This window comes from Onychostoma macrolepis, chromosome 10 (assembly GCF_012432095.1).
Source record: "Onychostoma macrolepis isolate SWU-2019 chromosome 10, ASM1243209v1, whole genome shotgun sequence".
Taxonomy (NCBI): Eukaryota; Metazoa; Chordata; class Actinopteri; order Cypriniformes; family Cyprinidae; genus Onychostoma; species Onychostoma macrolepis.
In genome coordinates, this window is record NC_081164.1 from 6856447 (window position 1) to 6875839 (window position 19393).

Genomic DNA, 19393 nt, shown 5'->3' on the forward strand with positions numbered 1-19393 from the left:
TTTATTATGTATATATACATAAAGACACACACATACGGTATATATTTAGAAAATATTTACATGTATTTACATTTATATATTTATATTCATATAATTTATATTATATCTAAATATATTTAATATACAAACATTTTTCTTAAATATATACATGCATGTGTGTGTATTTATGTATACATAATAAATATACACAGTACACACACATATATTATCTACATAAAAGCTTTTATTTTGGATGTGATTAATCGCGATTAATCGTTTGACAGCACTACTATATAGTTTTAATTAATTTAATTTATTTTTATTTTAGTACATTGAATAAAACTAAGTGAAAATAAGATATTGCTTTGGAAACTAGCTAAAATAAAATAGTCTCGCAACCACTTGAAATCACTAAAACTAATTTATAAAAATAAATGAATGCTAAATATAAATATAAAAAACGAATAAAATGAATAAAAATACCAATAAATAATAATATAATTTCTTTTTTACATTTACATGGAAATTAAAATGAAAGTTGAAAATATAAAAACATATGATTCAAAATGTTAATAAATGCTATAATAGTACATAAATAACACTAAAATTACACTCTTCCAAACTTGTATACATTTATTTTGCCCTGTGGACAAAAAAGCTTCAGTAATGTTTTTTTTTTTTTTTCGTCCATACACTGAAAATCAGTGGGGTCAGATGTTCGAAATATTCTTCAAATGATCTTTTTTGAGTTTTAAAACAGGAAAGTCAGTCGTAGATGTTTGGAATCACTACAGGGGAAGTAAATGATGACAAAATCTTCATTTTTGAGCCAACTATTCCTTTAAAAAATCAGCTTGTGTTAAACATCCAATGATGCAGTAAGTGGATATTTTATTTGAACCTGATGTCATTTCTAAAGTGTTTCAAGACAAACTTCATGGTTGCTCTCCAGAGCACTACAATTACAAAAATCTCACCCGGGCTGGTCCGATTTCAATGCTCTGGAGAAATTTGACCAGGAACTCGGTGATGGGTTCCCATGGGTAGATGCTGTTGGAACCGTCCAGCACTATGACAACGTCCATTTCCTGCTTGCACTCTGAAACAAGCAAATAAACTTAATGAGCACCTTCCTTACAATTATATAGTGAGAAAGAGAAATAAATACCACACTGCTTTCGTTTAAATTCCTAAAAGGAAGCTGAATGCCAACAGCCAACTAGAAGGTTTACATAGGAAATACATGCCATAGCTGACTGAAACTGTGCACACTTATATAAAAATGCTGTGAAACATACTGAGCCATGAAATTGGAAGTGACACTGACCTCACTGTGACACAGAAAAGCAGTGATTAATCACAGCTTATGCTGTTTTTCCAGTCACTTTTTGTATATGGAAGAAAAGAGATGTGACCTTTCATTAGAAACTCAATATAGTTTGTACATCTGTTTATACCGTGGTAAATAAAGGCTTAGTCTACACATCTGAATGCTAACCAGCGCTATTTGCCATTTAGAATCAAACTGAAAATTCAAATGATGCGGCGGACAGTGCTGGTCGTTGCTATGAAACATCATACAGTATGTATGTGTGTGTTTATGATGAGTCACTGGTTCTGTGTTGCGTTGGGAGATGTCAGCTCTCCTAAACACTGTCCTAACATGGACATGCGGCGCCGGGGGACCGGTTGCGGTTTACATGGCTGGAATGCGCTAATGTACACTCATAACACGTGTGTGTCGTACCTCGTACAGTTGGAGAGATGGAGTTGAGGACTTTGAAGGAGGAGCTGACGTTCGAGCAGATCCCAGTGATGTACTGCTGTTTTCCACACATGTAGCCGTACTGAGGACCACAGGCCTGTCCAGAGAGAACGAGAGCACTGAGTAGCTGACATGACATGAAACTTTACGGTCCTCACAGAAAAAAAGCCTTGCATTTTGCACTCGCATACAGCAAAGATTCATCTATATACACATGTACAGTGCTATAAAAAAAATTTAATTAAATAAAAAAAATTAAAAACTTTAACTGAAATGGAAATAGAAACAAAAATACACATGTACAATGCAAGATTTTTAATGTTTTTTTTTTGTTTTTTTTAAAGTCTCTTACGCTCATCAAGGTTGCATTTATTCGATCTAAACTACAGTAAAAACAGCAATACTGTGAAATATTATTGCAATTTAAAATAAAGATTTTCTATTTTAATATACTTTTAAATGTAATTTATTCCTGTGATCAAAGCTGAATTTTCAGCATCATTACTCCAGTCTTCAGTGTCACATGATCCTTCAGAAATCATTCTAACATGCTGATTTATAATCAATGTTGAAAGTTTGAAATTTTCAAATTCTTCGATGAAAACAAAGTTTAAAAAAAACAAACATTTATTCAAAATGATGATGAAAATTCAGCTTTAAAAATATAAAGTCAAATATAAAGCAGTTATTTTAAAGTGTAATAAAATTTCGTAATATCACAGTTTTTACAGTATTTTTCATCAAATAAATGCAGCCTTGGTGAGCGTAAGAGACTTCTTTAAAAAAAACGTTCGAAAATTATACCGAACCCAAACTTTTGAATGATAGTCTATACACACATATCCAGTCTTGTGGAGTGACTATTCCATTTTTAATGTAACTGTTGAGAGTTGAGACCTCCCACAATTCATTATTTAATTTGTAATGTTTATGTGGAACTCTTTCCGTTTCAGTCCTTTGCAGCATATGGGAGCTGGAACTGCATATGGGAACAGTTGGAAACAATGTGTCAAAAAACTTAATAGTACATGGGAATGTTTAGGGGTGACATGCTGAACTCTGTATCGTTTTCATTACCTTCTATTAAACTGGTTACATGGAATATTTGCATATTAAAACGTCATTTGTCACACTGCAGGACCAGTCAAATAAACTAGTGAAATGAGGTGATAAAAAGTGCTGAAAATGTCCAGTTGTCACTTGCTTTAATACAGATTCATCTGAGTTCTGTGTTACTCACCTTGTCAAACAAAATCCTAAAGCAATTTTTATAATAACTTGGACTCAGTCCTAATGGGATCAAATAAGATCCTACTGGATAAACTGAAATACTTTTCCATTGCATTTTTTATTTTTATTTTTTGCACAGAATGTCGGTTTATCCATTTGGATTCCTGTTTGATCCCATTAAGTCCAGGTCCAAATTATAAATTTCTTTAGGATATTTGGAGTACTGGAACAGCTGCATTTTCATGAACTGCAATCACAGATTGCTGACAATTTGTTCAGTCATAAAATATAACCAAACATAGACATAGTGCCAGCATGTCATGGCTGTTCTATAATTATAAACATTAACTGGAAAACCGAGTGTTTCCACAAAGCTTTTTTAATGTAATGATTTAAAAAGTCTGTGATCAGACACTATTAATTAACAGTGGCTGAAGTAACAGAAGACATATAAAGATCTCAGTGCAATCACATTCGCAGATGTTCCCTACCAGAAAGCCATTGCCGTCTGGGTTAACCACCAGCGTCGTCCCCATAGTCATGTTTTCCTTCACTTCATTTATGTTCGGAATTGTTGTGTTTTCTGTAAGAAAAATAGACAAATATGCACTCACAGTGAAAATCCTATGAAAAGAACATATAAACAAAAACTCCCCTGCATTTTCCCATATTTCTGGATTTCAAACACTTTTGTTCATACAAGGACCCTTGAGATTGTCTTTCTACTTGCCTTTTTAAAAACAAAAAGCATGGCTAGGGTCCTTTATGTGGGGTTTTAATGGAGAAAAACTCAGTTTTGCAGCTTTTTTTTTTTGTCCCTTCCTGCTTCACAAACACACCATGCGAAAGCAATATAAGCCACGGGCATGAAAACTAGTAAGAAAAATAATATTGTTAAACCCATATAATCTACATTGTACATTGACATTGAGACATATTTAAAAAGCTGAATTATAAAAGTGAAAACAATTAGACATTCATCTATTCTGAGATCAGAATTCCTGTTGGAAGTGTCTGATTTTGAGGCAGATCCCTGAAGTAATGAAAGACGACATGCAACATTGAGTTATCTGGTGAAGGATTAAGTAATTATGTGTAGATTAGACATTAAAATGTTTTTTTGGATCACTTCCTGTCTAGGCCTCCTCTGAGAGTCAGACACTGAGGCAGAGGTTAACATAAAAACAGATTTAGCGCTACAGGCTAATGAGTCTTACAAACAAAACATTATATCATTGATCAAAATGTGCAGTGATGCAAAAATACTCTCTTAATGTGAGCATTTAATCAAAATAGATCATATTTACATTCTGAATGCACATTCTTGACTTTTTTTAGTCTTAGAATTCATGGTTCACGTTTTTACAAATATTTTTCAAGCCGCGCCCATCAGTTTTTTCCCCGCTCTAAATATGTTTTACTCCAAAATGCGTCACAATACTAAACTAAAATGAGATGCGCATACTGTTTTATGTTGATTGTAAGTTAACGCTGCGCTGCTGCACTTTGGCCTCTCTATCGCCAACTGTGGATGAAATGTAACAATGCAAGTTACTTGCAAAGTTGTTTTCACGTAAGCTGTGGTTCGGTACAGCTCTTCTGCGCAGATGAATCTGATGATTTTAGCTAAACATTGTGAGTCTGTAATCACAATATCAGGCTCACTGACAGGGTCCATATCTGAAAAATATGTTGTCTGAGCAAGAAGGTATCATATCTGCCACCATTATAGATAAAAGATTCTTTTCTTTAAGAATGAACAATGTAAACCAAACCAAATTTACTCCGAATATAAACAAATAAATTGGGGTAATTCAAGAGCCTCTGTACTAGCTTGTTCTTTTTACTTGTATTGAATTTCTTGGATTGTATCATTCCTCATTTGTAAGATAAATATAATATATAATAAATGTAAATGACCCATGAGTCAAGGTCAAAGTCTCTCTGGCCATTATCAGGATGAGCTCTCAGGCCACAGTCTGCTTTTGCTCCTCTTGTACTCTCACAGTAACACCTCTAGAAAGTGTACACAGATGTTTCAGCTGCGGGGTTTTCTCTGTGCATGTTTTACAGGCTACATCCAGGTGCTGTTAAGTGTCAAGACATTAGCACTCACACAAGGCTTCCTAAATTAAACTATCCTACTAGCTCCTGAATTAGAAGGATGGGACTTTCCTCTGGAATGCACTTCCGCATTTGGTGACTGATAATAACTTTGACTAATAAGGACAAAGCAACATATCTAAACTGTAAACATGAGATTTATTTTGCAATGCATTGTAGTTTTGCTATGTGAATTTTGTTTTACATTTTGAAAAATGTCTCTTCTGCTCAACAAGGCTGCATTTTGTATAAAACATAAAAACAGATTTAGCGCTACAGGCTAATGAGTTTTACAAACAAAACATTATATCATTGATCAAAATGTGCAGTGATGCAAAAATACTCTCTTAATGTAAGCATTTACTCAAAATAGATCATATTTACATTCTTAATGCACATTCTTGGCTTTTTTTACCTACTAGATCCTGAATTAGAAGGATGGGACTTTCCTCTGGAATGCACTTCCGCATTTGGTGACTGATAATAATAAGGACAAAGCAACATATCTAAACTGTAAACATGAGATTTATTTTGCAATGCATTGTAGTTTTGCTATGTGAATTTTGTTTTACATTTTGAAAAATGTCTCTTCTGCTCAACAAGGCTGCATTTTGTATGAAAAAATACAGTAAAAACGGCAATATTGTAAATATTCTTACAATTTACAATAACTATTTGAATACACTTTAAAATGTAATTTATTCCTGTGATTACAAAGCTGAATTTTCTGCATCATTACTCCAGCCTTCAGTGTCACATGATCCTTCAGAAATCATAATATGCTGATTTGATGCTCAAGAAACACTTATTATCATCAATGTTGAAAAAAGTTGTGCTGCTTCATTTGGTTTGTGTAAATTGTGATACTTTTTCCAGGATTCTTTGTTCAGTAGTTACAAAAACAGCATTTATTTGAAATGGAATTTTTTGTATCATAACTGTCACTTGAATGCATCCTTGCAGAAAAAAGATTGAAAATTGAAACAGACTGTTGATAAAACATAAACCTGACTTGATAAAATAATTACTACACTTAAGGTATTTCTTTGACGAAAAGTTGTAATGACGAATCAGTAATTGTTTTGACTTTAGGACTAAGGAAGGGTGTACTATTTCCCCTCTCTGGACGTTTTATTTTGGAAAGATGATTTGAGAACTTCTGGAGGAGTTTGCATGCCAAGTCAAAGTGCCATGTTAGTGCATGTTTATCAGCCGAAATCTGCTAGTACCCTTGAGTCACGCAGCAGTGTTTGGGACAGTCAAAGTAGTACCAACTGAGGAAGTATGGCAATTTCTTGCCAACTGAGGTAATGTCTGTTACCCGTCCTATAACAAGTTTTCTGGTATAACCACACCCACAGAGTAAAAGCACACAGTAAATACAGACGGATGATACACAGAAATGAACAAAAATAGTTTGCGGAAAACATGATGTCACTAACCGAACACACAGATGCTTTCAAGAAGGCCACATCTCACCTGGCAAAAGGAATTTTTCACATCCAGTGTTTTTGTTTTGTCCCACAGGGCACCTGTAGACATCTCCGGTCCGTTTAGCCGGCTGTCCAGTCAGAGGAGAACCAATCAGAACCCTGCAGAAAAAAGCAGGAAGTAGAGAGCAGGGTCATTTATCCCTGACCGCAAAAAAACCCTTGGGCTTTGTGAGAAAGTGGAAGCATGCTGAGCCAAAGTGCAGTTGATTGATTCGCCAGTTTTCCAGTGGGAAAGAAAAGCATAACATAAATATGCACATGCTTATTTTTAAATATTACAGTAAAATGGAACATATGTGAAATGTCACAACGATGGGGAGAAAAGAGTTGCTTTTTTCGGTACAATGACTGTTAGAGGGTTTGAATATGATATTGACAGATATGTGATGTTTTACCCTTGAAGCCCACTTTTTAGTGATTTTTGCACTTCACAGTGAGATAACATGAAAGGCTGTTTACATTTCATTATGTTCTGTGCTACATCTGAGTGCACTTAGCTGAATAAAGAACACTTGCCATGTTCCTCAGGTTTCTAATGGCGGTTTTTTACAACAGTGCTAAAAGTAGACATCCTTGTGTAAGCATGTAAACAACTCAAGTCATTAACATTCCTGTGCACAAACGGGCCTTGACACAGCAGTGGATACAAGTGGGAGTCCATGCAATCTTCCTTGGTTACAACTTTGAACACCAGTCACCTCCAAAATATACAAACAATATATTTTAGCCTTGACTGACTGATAATTCACAAAAAATACAAACATTTTAATAAACTAATTTGAATGTCATTTCAAACCTTGTTTGCCTTGTAAGGTCCTGGCTGCTCTTTTCCATACAATGAAAGTGAATGGGGGCTCATTTGTGGTCAAATACATTGAAATATGATGCATGAAGGACACATCAATAAATGCGGCTACAAGACATTCAAGAAACATTGTGCAATTTAGACAAAGTCACTGATGTCTTAAACCACTTCATGGATCATTTTATGATGCTTTATGTCATTTCTGATGCTCAACACCTTCCGCCTCTATTCACATTCATTGTATGGAAAAGAGCGGCAACTATATTCTGCAAAATATATTTTTTTAACAAAAAAAGGGGAAGAAATTCAATCACTGAGGTCTGAGAAATCAATTTAAGTCTCGTCGTCTAATTTTTAGTTAATGAAAATACTTAAAATCTAAAGCCAACTTAAACAGAATGTTAATAAAATAACAGTAACTTCTTGTAGAAATGTGATTTCCTTGGTTCTTCAAAGAAAGTACTGTATGAATGTTTTTTTGTTTTTTTAAGCTTTCCATTAAACAATTTTTGCTGCTTCGCTGTTATTGTGATCCTCAAAAACCCTAATGTACTTTTTAAAATCCATCCCGATCACGTCTGTCAAATCATCTAACTACCCTGAACAGGTCATTGGCAAGGTTCACTAGTCAGTCAAGGCCACCTGTGAGAGGCTTATGTAAAGCTGTCTTGGGGGTTTCACAGCAGCTGAGGTGTTTCTCTGGAAGTAGAGGGTTAACCATTACAAGGAGTGCTAAAACGTGCTGCTGGACCTATTTTTAAGAGACTACAGATGTCTGAATTCACTGAGGTTTCGCTGAGGGGAACTGTTTCGTACAGTAGGGAATCCTTTCCATTTATTTATATTCGTAATGGAGTTAGCAGGCCTTAGTACATTAGCTTGATGACTTTATTGGAAAAAAATGAGCCATTACAAAAGCAGACTACATCAGTGGTGCTCATAGGTTTACAATGACAATTCCTGGCATTATTATGGGATGGTTCTGAGTGATATTGTTTATTATTATGTAGTAAATTAGTGCATCAAAATTGCTTGCCATCGTCATGACACTCAAGCATGTGAATTGTTTTGGTTGTACAAAATGGTAAATAGAGGCAAAAAAGCAATGACCAATCAGAATTCAGTATTCAAATATTTCAGTGACATTATCAATGTCGGATCGATTTTGAATGCCGAACATTCTAATCACATACATCAAGTTGAGATTTTGAAACTTTCAAATCTAAAGGTTCTAATAATATACAGTAAATACTAAAATAAATAGCACATCTAGGGCCAGTTTTACTAACAACTTTTGCCGTTAAAATTGTACTACTAAATGTATTTACTAAAGGCGCGCAGTGAAGAATCAGCACTGAAAAGGTGTAGACACAGTTATTTTTGCACCTGACCTCACTGAATATGCATTTGTTGGAGTTTCTCTTTCAGACTCAAAATTTATGGGAGGAGAGTATTAAAATGAATCATACAACGTGTTTTACTAAGGTTTGTGCTTGTCAAATTACTGGTATTTGTGCCATTATTTAATGCCCAAAAAGCATGTCCTAAATGTCTGTGTTCTTTAATTTGCGCATTGTCTGTAAATCACCCGCAGAAATGTTCACACCCATCGGCGCTGTTTTGGAATTGCGTTCTCTCACTAATTTGCCCTGTTTAGTAAAACTGGCCCCTAAGCATTTATAGATATAATATAAAAACTTACCACTTTCCCTCACTGTTCTCAAATTGTTGGACAGTGTATCCGAACATGTCCTCCACTGGTCCACTGAATGACATCTGGTTCTTCTCGTCAACATTGAAACATGACAGCCATGGCAGCAGAGCTATCAAGAAACATACAATAAATTAAGTCAACATAAGCATCACATACAATATGCATCTCACTTTATCTTATAAATAAGACCAAGGGTCACTTTGTCCAATAAAAGAAACGTTTCCAATGAGCAGATAATATAAATGCTAGTATTTACTAGCATGAATGGAACACTAGCCTACAAGTTAATGCAATTACTCAGCTGTTTATTAACTGTTAAATATTTGTAATGAATATTAATATACGTAAGTAAATAAACACACAGACTTTTCATTTCCCTTTTTTGTTTTGAGAGAGAGAGACAAATAGTCCCAGTTGTTCATGCCCAGTTGTGTGGGAATGAAACATGTGAATCCTACGGGGAGCAATACAAGCATAGTAGGCAGAGGAATTTCACAGAGCAATGCGGAGTAGCCGTCCTGACCTCTTGGACAATGTCCTCTTCATGAAGACCACCAGAGTCTGACTTTTAGTACTGTATATAAAAGGAGAACTAAATATAGTGTTTAAATGCTTCATTGTGCAGAGGCCACAGAGAGTCTTTTCACATGTTGTGTGCAACGGAATTCCAGTCATGATTTATTCAATTCCAGGATTTGGAAGGGAATTGTGAAGATTAACAAATCACTGTGGTGTTGAGTGGATGGCTGGATCTGGGTGAGAACATGAAGCTGTCTTATGTCTGTTGTCGATAACAGTCATGTTCTGAGATAATGAATGTAGAAAGTGTAGTCATGACTCAATGAGGAAACAGAGAGGCAGTGTATGTTCGTATACACGCCTTGTATGAATGTCCACTCAACGGTAATTAAGATTTCCAGCCAAGCCTCCAAACCCGCTTTCCATGGAGTCTTAACTTCTGAGGACGATATGCATGACGAGTGACCATCTGAAAGACCAGACCAAAGGCCATTCATACACTCACCACTATGACAGGCAAGACATAACCAATGTGTTTTGGAAAAACAAGCAGAATTAAAAGAAGATGAAAAGACGAAGAAGCGCAGAAGAAGAAGAAGCATGTTCATTAGGGATGTGACGACCAGTGGGCCTTTTCTTGGCCGGAGGAACTGCTGCTTTGTTTTGAGTGAGATTTGCGAGTTAGATAAGCAGAGTGAATTTCCTCTGCAATCTAGACGGAAGCAATGTGCTTTGTAATAAGAGAAAGAACAAGAAGCTGAACATGAAGACATTCAAAATACGAAGGTGAAGACCAACACAAAGCCGATGAAAACAATGAAGCTGTAGACTAAAGAGAATCTAAAGATGAAGTTGAGGCTAAGAAGAAGCTATAAGTGAAGTTCAAGAAAATTATGATACAGAAGAGGCTGAAAAGCAGATAAAATAAGGCCCAGAAGCTCAGTGAGGCCAGAAAGAATCTGAGGAACATGATATATAATGATGAAGAAGATAAATAAGAAGCTGAAGAAGAAGAACATGAAAAAGACTAAGAAGAGGCTTAGTTAAGGCAAAGAAGAAGCTGATGAAAATGAAGCTGCAGAAGAAGCTGAAAAGGAGCAATTGAAGCTGAAAAATGCTGCAAAAAACTTCAAAGGAGGAGCTGAAGAAAAACAGTGAAGAAGGTGAAGAATATTTGAGAAACTGAAAGTCAGCTAAATAACAAATGTCCAACAAGCATGTTTTGGAAAAGCAAGAAGAGCCACAAAATTAAGACAAAGAGGCAGAAGAAAATGACATACTGTAGATAAAGAAGACAGACGAAGAAGAGATGTGCCAACCCGTTCCCGTCCTGAGGGGCAGCTGTTCTGTTTTGGGTCGGATTTGCAAGTTAGATAAACAGAATGAATTTCCTCTGCAATCTACTGACTCTGTAAACAAAGACGTAGAGGGCCAAAGGCAACCGAACAGCTGGCTTCCTCCTCGACTACGTCTATCTCCTCACAGACACACACCATCCTCTAGACCAGGAGAACGGACTCCTCTCTTAATGAAGAGGGTGTTTGTAATGTATAACGAGAGGAAAAGGCAAGACTTCCTGCTGAGGTTTAATGCAGGACGCACTCTGAGCTAGTGCAAACATACCACAAATTATACACACAGCGACACACACACATAACCTTGGGAATACATGGAAAGAGAGGCCTTAAAAACACTCTTACATTGGAGTTCAATCATTTTTGCTGGATTCATGCTAATGGTGAATGGGAATGTATCATCCATTCCCTCAATAGACGTGATTGATTTCAAGCCTCTGCAGTATGTCAGAGAAAATACAAATGCAATTAGGTGCTTCAAGATGGCCACCAGCCAAAGAGGCCCTTTGCATTGATCACAGATGGGGAAGATGCCCAGACACATGGATCACAGCACTCCAAAAACACAGTTTATAGTCAAGATTCAGGTGTTCAGGGGTTTCTTACTCTTAAAGAACAGCAGAATCCCTCTGAACCACAAATGGATTATTAAATAAATATCAGCTGAACATAAAAACTATGATGTACCAAACAGGAAAAAAATCATAAAATCTGACTATATAAATGTAAATTGAATATAGAAGTGAATTAGAATACATTTTTATAAATCTGAATATAAAGATAAAAATCTTAATGTATAATTGTAAATTATGAATATATAGAAGCAAATCTGAATATGTAATTATTAGTTTGATATATAAATTAACTCCTAACTTGCAGAATATCAATTCCAATTAATTTTTGCATATTTAATTTACTAATTCTGCAAATGCAGTGTTTAATAGTACTGAAATACTGTAATTTTTATGTTTTTATTAATATGTTTTATATTTTTAATATAGTTTAATATAGTTTTTTATTTTTCAATTTCATTTTAAATTTTCTCTGAAGTTGTAGTAATTTTGTTGTGTTATTGTTATTTTTAGTTCTAGCTTTTTATGTCTATATAGTTTTTATTCATTTTTATTTCGGTTTTAGCTTTAGTTATTTTAGTACGTCAAGTTAAAAGTTAAAAAACAAATAAATAAATGAGAAAAGCAACTAGCTGAAATAAAAACGTTTTTATTCATATATTATATTATTTATATTTTAACAATGTTTAATGGTTTTAATTGTTATTTTAGTAAACTTTTATATAGGGCAGTTTTTCAGACTGATTTAAACTGGTAACTATTTACAATACCATGAAAACAATTCAACTATTTTATGATTTGATTCATACAAAAATGTATGATTTTTAGAAAAAAAAAGGAAACAAGAAGGTCCACCACTAAACCTAACCCCCAGTGGAGTCTATAAGCAGGCCATACAAAAATACAAATGAGATTGTACAAATTCATACAAAATGAATTCACCACCAATTTGCCAAAATAAGTAAATAAAGTAGTTACAGATTTCCATGAGAGTGTGCTGACTGCTTATTACAAGAACATTTGCACTGGTCACGATGTACGTTTTTGATTCACTAAAAAGAACTGACTCATAAGGGTCATTTGTTGTGAATCAAACTATACCGATCACTCTGTTTCTGATTTACTAAGAAGAGTCATTTGTTTGTGAATCGGTTGTATGTTGCTTTTGCATGCAGCCTGTGAAGACAACTCAAACACATTTCTTGCTATTATTTTGTGACACACAGTCTTTTTTATTCCACCATATTCAATGCAGAAAGCAACTCAGATAATGTATGATTCTGTTTAGGCTCTAGATTATAAAAACATGGGAAAATGAGGGAAAATGGTCAATATCTTTCTTCAGAAAATGTTTTTTATTTATCTTGACCTGGTAGTCTCACATGTGTGCAGTGCACTTCCTGCAAGTCACAGCTGAGCATCTGCTAAATGTTCCAAAAATAAATATAATGCACATTCGTTCATATTAGACAGGACATCCGTTACGCATCATGCAGGGGGTTAAGTGTGCAAAAAAAAAAAAAAAACCTACACAAAGCAGAACATTCTCCATCCAATTTTCAAAAACCACATAAAGACAATACTAAAGAACTCAGCAGCTTCGAGTTTTCTTAGTGTTGCAAAGTTCCAAAAAACAAAACTTACATAGCTAGATGACTTGACATCATCAAAATGTTATCATCACGCCCGATTGTTTGTGATGCAAAGTCTTGGTATCCATGGAGATGTAAGAAGAAATGAAGAACGCGGTTTGGATCTTTAAAGTGACGAGCTCCATGCTCACATTGCAGACAAGGTCAAAGCCTGTTAAATGATGCTGTCTTTCCCCTTCAGGTTTGATCATGTGCCACTTGACAGTGCCAAAATCTGATTAATTGCATTAAGCTGTAAGATTTAGTCATCCAACACCGACTTTTAAATCAGCCCATTTGGCAGCGAGAGATCTACGTGATTAAGAGAAACGAGGCCTGGGTCGAGGCCTTGTCTGGTTCACACATGCTCTTTCATGACAAAGCAGATCTCAAGATAATCAAGTAAATGTGTCCTGTTGCACACACTCTCCTTGTCGCGTTCTTTATTTCCTGGCCAAAGGGACTGATGTATCTGACTCCATTCACGTACTGACACGCACACAGTGTAGGAAGCACTTCCTTGGGTTATTAAAAGAGCACTTAAACATCGCAGTATATCACTGTAAAAAGTGATAAGTTGACTTAACTTTAAAAAATTGAGGAAACCCGTTGCCTTAAAATTTTTAAGTAAATGATAATTAAAAAAATAAGTTAATTGAATTGTCAAGTTCACTTAACTTTTTTTTTTTTATTATTATGTACTTAATAATTTTAAGGCAACGGGTTTCCTCAATTTTTTTAAGTTAAGTCAACTTTCACTTTTTACAGTGGTCTGTTATGCTACGTGTTTAAACATGTTTAAACTAAACACAGGAAAAGAGAAAATTGATATAAAAGAGCAAAATTAACACCGAACAGAAATCGACAAACAATACATGACAATTTCACCAGTATTCTATGAAAGAAAAAAAAAAAAAAGTTTAAATATTTAAATGTTTGAAAGTTTAGAATTTAAGACATAAATACTAGTATTGTAACTTGCTGTGTAAAATAAAATCTATAATGATCAAATATTCATATCTTCATTTTTATCATTACAGTTAAAGCAACAACAAAAACAACAACAACAATATTAATAAGCCCTATAGACATGCAGTCTAAATAAGTCTAAAAAAGAATAAATATTTTATCTGTTTACTTACATATCATGTGACCATTAAACAACATTAGAGAACCTGTGAACCTATGAACATTTGAATGTGCCATTAAATTATTAGATATTAATTTAAAATCTTACATCTGGGCAAAAAAAAAAAAAAAAAAAAAAGTTCAGGGAAAAATTATAATTAACAATTACATTCACTGTATAAACAAAAGACATTAAGACATTACTATAACATCATTTTTCCCCCTATATTGTAAAGCACAGCAGCACAAATACATTTGCTATCTTTGTTTTCAGACCCTTCAATTTGCACACAATTTGGAGGATTCCACAATAACATGAAATGTGGATAAACAGTAGATAAAATTTGCCTTTTTTTACTCAGTTACTCAATGAAAAGAAAATAAAGTTGAGGCCCTACTCTATTCATATGCAACAATGCCCAGAAATATAGCAGTGAATGCAATTCGCACATAGAAGGAGGTGTGTTTGCTTGGAAAAGAATGACTTTAAATTCATTTTATTTCGGCACATTGTTGTATTGCATGTCATTAGTAAAAGCAACATTTTTTGCACTGAAATGCTTCTTGCAAAAGTGGCAGCTCTCTTTAGTGGATTCACCACACAACCCCAATATCCCGTTCCTGAATATGCTGCCTTCAGATGTGTCCTCTGGAGGACCAGCGTTTTATTGGCCATGAAAAAGTCCACCCACAGAATGACATAATGCTCCCTGCTGATTCCAGAAGCTTTCATTCCAGCTTCCTCCGCACTAGCAGGGGAGAGACCCCGATCATGTTCTGTCAAACGCCCACCTTCTACAAACACTCACACGCAAACACACCCAGACACTCCTGAAAACGGCCGTTCCCACACAGTTTCGTAAGTGTGCGGCCACACGGTGCACAGATGGGCCAGCAACCCAAGCTTGCTCAAGCACACACAAATGTTTCGAGACTAAAAATACATGGCGCAGGGCAAAGCAGGTCACATCCTGCATCTCAACCTAAAAAATAATAGCCAGAGTATAACTTTCCAATACAGTAAGGAAACAATCGAGCTTGAACTATTAACGTCATGATAACCCATATGACAAAAGCATGTTTTCTGATATATTTTTTAATATATTTAAATATGTCATATCAATTTTGAATTTTAACAATATATTTGCATAAACAATTATGTTTTCATGATTAATTAGATACATATATCGTACAAAATATATGTATTTTAAGTTTGGAAATGTATTTTTTTTTTTGCCTCATTTTGGCATTTGAAGGTTTAAATGAATTATATTTCCACTGACACAATATATTTTGCATATATTTTGGTCAGAACAAAAATATACATTACCAGTCAAAACTTTAATTTAATAATTAAAATTTTTATGTTTTTGAAAGAAGCCTCACCAAGGCTGCATTTATTTGATGAAAAGTACAGTAAAAACATTAATATTGTGAAATATTATTACAGTTTAAAAGAACTGTATTCTATTTGAATATATTTTAAAATGCCATTTATTACTGTGATGAGAAAGCTGATTTTTGAACAGCCATTAACCCAGTCAGACATTTATAATGTTACAAAAGAAAAACAAATGCAATTTCTTAAATTTTCTATTCATCAGAAAATCCTGAAAAATGTAAAACAACAACAACAAATTGTGTTGTTATTATTATTAGGAATTGAGCACCAGTATTATCCACATTTTAATGATTTCTGAGGGGTCAAGTGACACAGAAGACTGGAGTAATGATGCAGCTTTTCATCACAGAAATAAATTACATTTTAAAATATATTCATAAAATATAACAGTTCTTTTAAATTGTAATAATATTTCACAGTATTACTATTTTATTGAATAAATCCAGTCTTGGTGAGTATACATTTCTTTTAAAAACAACAAAAATCTTAATTATTCTACGTTTCTGACTGTGTATATTTTTTCCCATATTCATGACACTGACATTCAGATCCTGTGGTAACCTCCAATAAGACAGCAAAATTAGCCATAAAATAGATGTTTTAGCAATTATTGCAAATTAGGTAAAATAAATAGTGCTGCCCTCCTCCCAAAAGGAAAAGGTTAGGCTGTCTATCTGCAGCATGAGAATAAAGCCAAACATCCCCGTGGCTAATCACAGAATGTCACATGCTAGAGCGGCTCTGGAAACAGTTAGGCTGTTCTGCCTGTCCCGCTGGAGGGGAGTTCGATTCTCTGCAGCAGACATTATCCAGCTCACTTCCTGGAGCAGCACTGGATGCCAACATTCCCTGGGACTGCCGTTTTACATGCAGCTGAAATTAAACAATCCTCCATCATGTACATGGACTAACTGATGTCTCTCAGCTGGAGTGTCCGTTTTAGTCAATGCTTGCTTAGTTATCCCCGTTGGTACTTGATTCATGTGAGTTTGGGGATTAGGTCTCTGTAGAGGCCAAAGTTCAAGCTAAACATTATGGTGAGATGGAAAAAAAGCTGCAGTATTTTATAGAAATGGACCTTGCTTTAAAGCCTATCAGAATATATCATTTCTATGCATATCTCACTTTAGATATCGTTCTACAGGTATCAAAAATCATTAATATGGCAAGAAATATGACATTTCTATGTCAGAGACCTCAGAAGCCTGATAAATCAAGAGCTCTGTGTTTTCGTGCAGCATATCAACTTGTTAACAGTCTGAAAGTTTTGTTTTTCTGTGTCTGGTAGAGATATGTTATTTGCTGTTGTGCTAAAGTGAAGATAATGCAATCATAGTTGGGGCTTTTTTGCCCTTTCCTTGCGAATACCCTGTGAAGTTCAATCACATGACATATAAAAAAGGCTCATGAAGACGAACTTTGTTTAGCTTTCTCTTGCACAGTCCTCCCACTAAATACAGCCTTATAAAGTAAGTTTTATTTTAGCAACGTGTCTTTATATTAAAAACAATGTATACATACAAATTGAAAACATCGTCATGTTATTTAAAGGTGAAGTGCACACAACAATAAGTAACTGAGGAATAAGTAGTTAGATTCAGTCTTTTAAACATCAATTCAATAAACAGGAAGTTAATATTGTTTTTGTTCTGTCATCCAAAACAGGTACTTTTCACCAACTGTTTTATGAATACTTTGAATTCTAACATACAGTATTATTCTTTAACATACTGTTTTTCACCTATTATATGGTACGTATAGTATGCAAATTTGGTGCTGCAACCACATGTTAAATTCCTAAACACACAAGTATTTTTAACAAATTGGTTAAATTAATGATTCAATGACTTACTTATAGTGACTACTGGTGTAACCATGTAACTGTAGAAAGAAACCCTAAAAAATCCCCACACACTATGTCAGGTAATACTACGCTGGTGACATTCACATCAGAAACAGCAAATGTTAAAACATAAAAGTAAACCAAATGTTTACATTTGCATAAGAACACAATCCACATGCAAGGCCTAGTGACAACAAAGCATGCAAAATAGCATTTGACAATGTCCCAGCTCGCTCATAAACACACACAGATGAAATAGTACCTGTAAAGTATCTGTTCTCTCATTATTTTTGTGCTGTGAAGGTTTACGGCCTTTGAGAGAGAGGTCAGCGGGTCATGCCCCTGGGGTCATGTTCTTTAGCTGCTTCTAAATGGCTGGCTCATTATGTTGAACATTTTATGGGAGATCAGGGGTTTCCCCTATAATGTTTCATTACAACGGTCCTCATTTTGAGGAATGCTGCTTTACCAAGAACAAGTGCTTCTGAAGTGTTTTTCTTTTTCGGCTGACATCACAAATCCCTCTTACTTTTCACCTCCTACCCTCTAACCGCTTGGCTCCTTACTGGTATGTAACACCCAAACATTTGTGTCAGATGTGATCATTGCTACTGTATTTGACATTTTCTGTGGTAAACTGGAAGGTGTATGACAGAAAGCAGAGCAATGTAGTACAGTAACTTCTTTCCTGATCCAGACAGGAGATAAGATGTTGATTCAGAATAAATGCGATCACACATTTGTCATACAAACTGTTTTATCTCATTTTTAAAGTTTTCATCACATAAATGTGTGTGACGGTAATGCATATCCAAATGAACAGTTTTCCCAGTTCCAAAGCTACTTTTCCTCAAATTATGGTTAATTTACCCAGTACTGTAAGCACAAAAAACAAACTGTATTTTAAGGAATTGTTTAAATTTTTGTAGTCTTCTATTTACCAGGATAATCACTATAATTTATGTAGATTACTGCAGTATTATGTTGCAAGGCTTAAATTGTTTAGAAGCTGCTCTGTGAAATCTCATTCACTGTAAGAGGCCATAGTCATATTGTTTTTATTAAATCTGACAGTGTGTAATGAGTGTTCAGTCCATCAGTCTGTCTTTGAAGGCAACGTCTGATTTATGTTAAAGAAAACTAAGTTTTGAACTGATTTTTGCCATAAACATTTGAGGTTTGTACCTGACAGTTCTGATTTTGTGGTTATAGTTTTAAGAAATGTGCTACATTTTATTAAAACGAGTCTAATCAGTCGAGAAAAACCTGTGAAATGCATGGAATCTGCACTAAGCAGAAAGCAGATCAGAAAAATTAGCTCTACTGTAGTTTGCCTTTATAGTTCTTACAAAGATGTGCAAAAGCATCAGCAGATCTCTGAACTAAAGCGAACAATGATAGTCGTCTGGTCTCAGAAGTGTTACTTCCTGTGCTTTTTTTTTTTAAGTAAGTGTACAAGGTCACAAGTGTTTGTTACAAGAAACTGCTCCATAGGAAACTGAACCACTTCAAAGACAAGCTTTAAAGTCAGATGCACTTTCACACCAAAAGTTCAGGTCTTGTGCACAACTGTCATCATTTACTGAGGGTGTTATGTCATTCCAAATTATTATGACTTTCTTTCTTCTGTAAAACAAAACTGTTTGTCCATTCAATGAAAGTCAATGGGGTCCAATGTTGTTTTCTGTCCATTGTATGGACAAAAACAGTTAAAACATTCTTCTTTAAAACATATTTTCGTTTGTGTTCCATAAAAGAAAGTCATACCGGTTTGGAGGGATAGTAAATTATTTTTATTTTTAAGCGAACTATCCATTTAACTAAACTGGAAAACTAAACCTTATGTCATTCTAT

The 19393-nt window shown here is 34.7% G+C and overlaps 1 protein-coding gene across 1 annotated transcript in view; it reads right to left on the reverse strand.

The window, feature by feature from the left end:
• The window catches only part of itga1 (integrin, alpha 1), a 48471-nt gene that overhangs the window by 23678 nt on the left and 5400 nt on the right, over positions 1 to 19393 (reverse strand). Inside the window, exons 2-6 of the mRNA XM_058789703.1 lie at positions 9078 to 9198; positions 6557 to 6669; positions 3466 to 3557; positions 1727 to 1841; positions 957 to 1078 (exon numbers count right to left, since the gene is read on the reverse strand). Of these exons, the coding sequence (XP_058645686.1) occupies positions 957 to 1078; positions 1727 to 1841; positions 3466 to 3557; positions 6557 to 6669; positions 9078 to 9198 (563 nt within the window). The remainder of the gene's footprint in view (positions 1 to 956; positions 1079 to 1726; positions 1842 to 3465; positions 3558 to 6556; positions 6670 to 9077; positions 9199 to 19393) is intronic.